Source organism: Centruroides sculpturatus, unplaced genomic scaffold (assembly GCF_000671375.1).
Source record: "Centruroides sculpturatus isolate CEXI.00-Female unplaced genomic scaffold, Cexi_2.0 scaffold305, whole genome shotgun sequence".
Lineage (NCBI taxonomy): Eukaryota > Metazoa > Arthropoda > Arachnida > Scorpiones > Buthidae > Centruroides > Centruroides sculpturatus.
Window position 1 is genome coordinate 440,895 of NW_019384644.1, and position 5,797 is coordinate 446,691.

Below are 5,797 nucleotides of genomic sequence, written 5' to 3' on the forward strand. Positions count from 1 at the left end.
AATTTTTTCTCAGCAAATTAAGGTGTTTTGTTTTTTTGATTTATATACTATTGCTGAGTGTGTGTACATCAATTAGTATATGAAAACAATTAATTAAACAATTAAAACATTATATAGCTGTACATTATTAACTTTGCCATTATCTCTTTATTTAACTGTAGTTTATTTTATCCGGTAGAATAAATTATAATGGATAGTCGGATTAATAAATACTAAAAACATAATTCCGGAATCCTTATTATATCAGTGTTATTTATTCTCGAATAATTGGATAATGNAGACATCTGTACATAATTGTGAATAATATTTAGCTAAAATTTCGAAATATAAATGCTGTTGTCAAGTAAACAACTGTAATGTAAGTTAAAGTACGAGGCTATTTTGTTAATGACATCATTACTGATATAGAGAGTTAGATATAAAGTTGCATTTTTCATCTATCAGATACCTAAGAAGATTTCGACTGTTTAATTCCCGAAAGTGAGTCTTGTTTCAAATTTTAAAATATATTTAATTAAAATAGCAAAAACGTGTTTAATTCTGATAACTACGAAAAGAAACAAATTTATAAAAAAAATAATTAATAATTTTTATTGATAAATTCTTAACAAAAAACAGGCAGCATAAAACTCATTTTAGTACACTTATTTATGAATAAAATAACGTTAAACGTTATTTTATTCATAAATAAGGATATTTTAACAGTAGACTTTACAATTAATTTGAATTTAAAAAATTAATAATATTTGAAACTAAAGATTTATAAAATTTAATTAAGTTATTCAAATATCGTAGAATTAAGTAAATCTAAAATTAAAATTAAGTAAAATCTAAATAATTCCTCAACGAATAGTAATCTAATTAGTTCATTGTAATATAAAATAAACAATTAAACGTTTACCTGCTTTATCTCAGTTTGATAAACGAAAATATCTTATGCTATATCTTATCAATTTATGATTTGTAATCAATTGACAACATCTTACATTTCAAAAGTAAAATAGGGCAATTTACAAATTGATAAAAGTGTGATTATTTATTTATTAATAATTTTAATTATACTATATGAGAATTATAAGTCTATGATAATTTAATAACAATAAATCTAATAATAATTAAAAAAGAAATAAAATTCGTATAAAATTCATTTATTAATTAAATAATTTGATGCAGTAGATCATATAAGAATTGAGAAAAACTGTAAAGTAATTGTTTATACAAAAACTTGTTTCAAGCTAAACTTCAGATTACAAATAGTAAAAGGTTATGAGTAGGATGGAAGGAATATGTAGGATTAAAATTAAGCGAATATGGATAAGTTCGTAGGATTTAACACTCTTAATTATTCAGTAAACAATTTTAATAAAAAAAAGAGCAAGTTTTAACATTTCTATATCAAACATTAGGAAGTAAATAAGATAAACAATAACTTTCTAAATCAGGAAGTTAAGCTACATTAATTTATACTAGAATTCCAAGAAAATTAACTATATTAAAGAAAAATTGTTTTTATAATTGTCTTTCAAAATTGTATTGCAATATGATTATGATTCATATAATCTTCATTCAATTTATATGCACTAACTTAGTCATCTTTGAAGTTTTCTGAAAGAATTGGTTAAAATACAGCTAGTGTTGTTTTCACAAGTAAGTTCTATAATGCTTAAAATATTTTAATTATGATAGATTTCTTTAAAGCATATTATTTTTTGTAGATTTAAACTGCGATTTCAATTGATACCATTTTTATATTGTTCGATTATTTTTGTCATATGAAGAATATTTATTATTAATGCTAATTACAATAAAATTTTAATTAAAATACTCAAATTTTTGTTTATTTATTCTATTAAACTTTTTATTTTATATTTTACTATAAAATTCACAAAAAGAATATAAAGTTAAAACAAATCTGTACTTAATTTTAATCCAGATCTACAAGTACGGTAACCATTCGTCAAACTATCAAAGGTTTAATTTTTATCTTATGAATTATCAATTAGGAAATTAATTTTATCAATTTCGACATTATTTCTCAAAAGTATATTCTTTACCCATGATAAAAATTCATATCAATAATCGTGTATAATGAAGTATAAGCAGATTAGCTGAATCGACAATCTAACAAGTAATTTTTATGTATTACACGCATTCATGATATATTTGAAAAGTGACCGGTTCAAATATTTTGGTTAGACTACCTGTAAATATTGTTTTGTACAAAAGAGATTGAAGTTATTTTATTAAATCTTGTACCAGAGCGATATAATCTTACTCCTATTTAGGTCAACGGTACAAAGACCTAATGGATGATTAGATAGTTGTCTGTTTGCCTTTATCTACTTCACTTCATTTATGACCCATATTTACTTTTTTCTTTAACATGAATCTTGTTTCTATATTTAAACTAATATATTTCTGAATGTCAGTAAAATAAATAAAATATATGTATTTTTAGGAAAATTATATAAAAAATTATAATGTTTATAGGTTTATTTGCACTTAAGCCATTTATATTATCCGCGTCGTTAAAATTTACTTAAAATATTTTATTAATGCCAACAATTTCAAGAGAAAATTGTTATTTTTATGATTATACCAAGTTTATATTTAACAAAAATAAAAAAATAAATACTATTATTAAACTTATGTTTAATTTTTTTTTAAATTAAAATTCAAAAATTATATGTTTATAGATAAATTTTTAATTTAAAAAATATATTTTTAACGAAAATACGTCATATCAACAGTTTATATTTAAAGCAATTATTGATGAATGGAAAAATAAAAATAAAAAAATAGAAAGTGAAAAAATTCATTACAAAATCAATGTTAAACAAAGTAAAAGCAATCTGAAACGTAGAAATTCGATTCAAATAATCAAAAGTTCAGTGTTCTGTCGATCAAAATATTTTAAGTGTTTAATTTTAAATATGTTGTAGAAATATCTATAGACATCTGTACATAATTGTGAATAATATTTAGCTAAAATTTCGAAATATAAATGCTGTTGTCAAGTAAACAACTGTAATGTAAGTTAAAGTACGAGGCTATTTTGTTAATGACATCATTACTGATATAGAGAGTTAGATATAAAGTTGCATTTTTCATCTATCAGATACCTAAGAAGATTTCGACTGTTTAATTCCCGAAAGTGAGTCTTGTTTCAAATTTTAAAATATATTTAATTAAAATAGCAAAAACGTGTTTAATTCTGATAACTACGAAAAGAAACAAATTTATAAAAAAAATAATTAATAATTTTTATTGATAAATTCTTAACAAAAAACAGGCAGCATAAAACTCATTTTAGTACACTTATTTATGAATAAAATAACGTTAAACGTTATTTTATTCATAAATAAGGATATTTTAACAGTAGACTTTACAATTAATTTGAATTTAAAAAATTAATAATATTTGAAACTAAAGATTTATAAAATTTAATTAAGTTATTCAAATATCGTAGAATTAAGTAAATCTAAAATTAAAATTAAGTAAAATCTAAATAATTCCTCAACGAATAGTAATCTAATTAGTTCATTGTAATATAAAATAAACAATTAAACGTTTACCTGCTTTATCTCAGTTTGATAAACGAAAATATCTTATGCTATATCTTATCAATTTATGATTTGTAATCAATTGACAACATCTTACATTTCAAAAGTAAAATAGGGCAATTTACAAATTGATAAAAGTGTGATTATTTATTTATTAATAATTTTAATTATACTATATGAGAATTATAAGTCTATGATAATTTAATAACAATAAATCTAATAATAATTAAAAAAGAAATAAAATTCGTATAAAATTCATTTATTAATTAAATAATTTGATGCAGTAGATCATATAAGAATTGAGAAAAACTGTAAAGTAATTGTTTATACAAAAACTTGTTTCAAGCTAAACTTCAGATTACAAATAGTAAAAGGTTATGAGTAGGATGGAAGGAATATGTAGGATTAAAATTAAGCGAATATGGATAAGTTCGTAGGATTTAACACTCTTAATTATTCAGTAAACAATTTTAATAAAAAAAAGAGCAAGTTTTAACATTTCTATATCAAACATTAGGAAGTAAATAAGATAAACAATAACTTTCTAAATCAGGAAGTTAAGCTACATTAATTTATACTAGAATTCCAAGAAAATTAACTATATTAAAGAAAAATTGTTTTTATAATTGTCTTTCAAAATTGTATTGCAATATGATTATGCATTAAATTTTTCTGCTAATCTGATAAGTTAATAAAAATATTTTGTAAAGAATAATTAAGGAATTAATAAGATTCTTTGATTAAAATTATTCTAATATTTAATTTAATTGTTATATATATGCTATCTTTATATATAAAAATCGATTTTAGATAACAATATAAAATATAACCCTACAGAACATTTAATAAAATATTTCTTATGTGACAGTCTATGTTTAAATAAGTATATAGCGTAGAAAATATTATATTTACAAAATTAGATAATTAACACGTTATAAGAAATTATAATTATTAAAAAATGATATAATGATATTTAATTATATATTAGAGAAAATTAATTTTAAAGATTTTTCGAAAATACGATCAAACTATCATCATATTCTATTCTTGTATGAAGTTATTTTAAATGGAAAATAAATTTGTGTGTCAAATCTGTTTGCTGTAATAAGACGATTTAAGTGTAATTATTTAATTGATCTCTTTACTTATAAAGTATTTTAAAGATAGGTATCATTCTATCATAAATAAATAAAATTATTTTTTTGTTATAGACTTCGATCATAAGATGAAGTCTGTAGCTGTGATCGGAGCCGGGGTGAGCGGATTGACGTCCATAAAATCGTGTTTAGAAGAAGGATTAGATGTAACCTGTTACGAAAAATCAGAAAATTATGGTGGATTATGGCGCTATAGAGACGAAGGAGTATCGGTGGCAAAAAACACTGTTATGAACACTAGCAAAGATATTGGTGCATTCAGCGATTTCCCTCCTCCTAAAGAGTTTCCTCAATATATGCCTCATCAGACTATGATAAAATATTTGGAAATGTACGCAGAAAAATTTCAACTAAATTCGAAAATTCGTCATAATCACGAGGTCTTAGAAATCAAAAAAGAAGAGGATTACGAAGAAACAGGAAGATGGAAATTGCGAGTAATGAATAAAAATACAAAAGAGATATTTGAGAAATCATTTGATGGCGTTATGATCTGTACGGGTCATCACGATTTTCCTCATATTCCACCGTTTCCTGGGTTGGAGAATTTTAAAGGACGTGTTGTCCATACAAGAAATTACAAATCTGCAGAAGGATGTGAAGATAAACCAGTTCTTATTATAGGTATAGGCAACAGCGGAGCAGATGCTGCGGTTGATATGAGTGAGACGGCGAAAATCGTGAGTTTATAATAAGAATCCATCATGATCTTTCTGAAATTAAATGTTTAACTTTAGACTTAGTTTAAAAATTAGTTATGATAGAAATTTAACCATCAAAGAAAACATCAAATTAAAAAAAATCCTTTTATGCAATCGAAATTGACAGGCTATTATAAAATAGTTTTAAATATATGAGAATATAGCCTAACATTTGCATGTTTAGACATTTTTAGGAATATTGAACATTAATATATTGTTTTTAAGAATATATAACGTTATAATAGAAAATAATTTATATTTTTTAGTTTTGAAATTCTGGGATGCAATGCATTATTTTAACAAGTCATCGGGAGAATAATTGATTTCAGGAATAATTCTTACAATAAGTATTGTGCCAATAGGCCTGTTTTATGGG

The 5,797-nt window shown here is 22.8% G+C and overlaps 1 protein-coding gene across 6 annotated transcripts; it reads left to right on the forward strand.

Moving 5' to 3' along the window:
• Positions 1 to 299: 299 nt before the first annotated feature.
• LOC111626131 (dimethylaniline monooxygenase [N-oxide-forming] 5-like) lies at positions 300 to 5,768 on the forward strand. Of its 6 annotated transcripts, none has more exons than XM_023369423.1 (3): positions 1,560 to 1,647; positions 3,119 to 3,154; positions 4,775 to 5,508. In XM_023369423.1, exon 3 carries the CDS (start codon positions 4,789 to 4,791, stop codon positions 5,410 to 5,412), a length of 624 nt encoding a protein of 207 aa, XP_023225191.1. In that variant the 5' UTR covers positions 1,560 to 1,647; positions 3,119 to 3,154; positions 4,775 to 4,788; the 3' UTR covers positions 5,413 to 5,508. The 6 variants fall into 6 exon arrangements, with proteins under 6 accessions (XP_023225194.1, XP_023225193.1, XP_023225191.1 ...); XM_023369428.1 differs by lacking the exon at positions 1,560 to 1,647 and adding an exon at positions 5,688 to 5,768 and having other exon boundaries at positions 2,773 to 3,154; positions 4,775 to 5,400; XM_023369424.1 differs by lacking the exon at positions 1,560 to 1,647 and adding an exon at positions 2,773 to 3,032.
• The last annotated feature ends 29 nt before the right edge of the window (positions 5,769 to 5,797 follow it).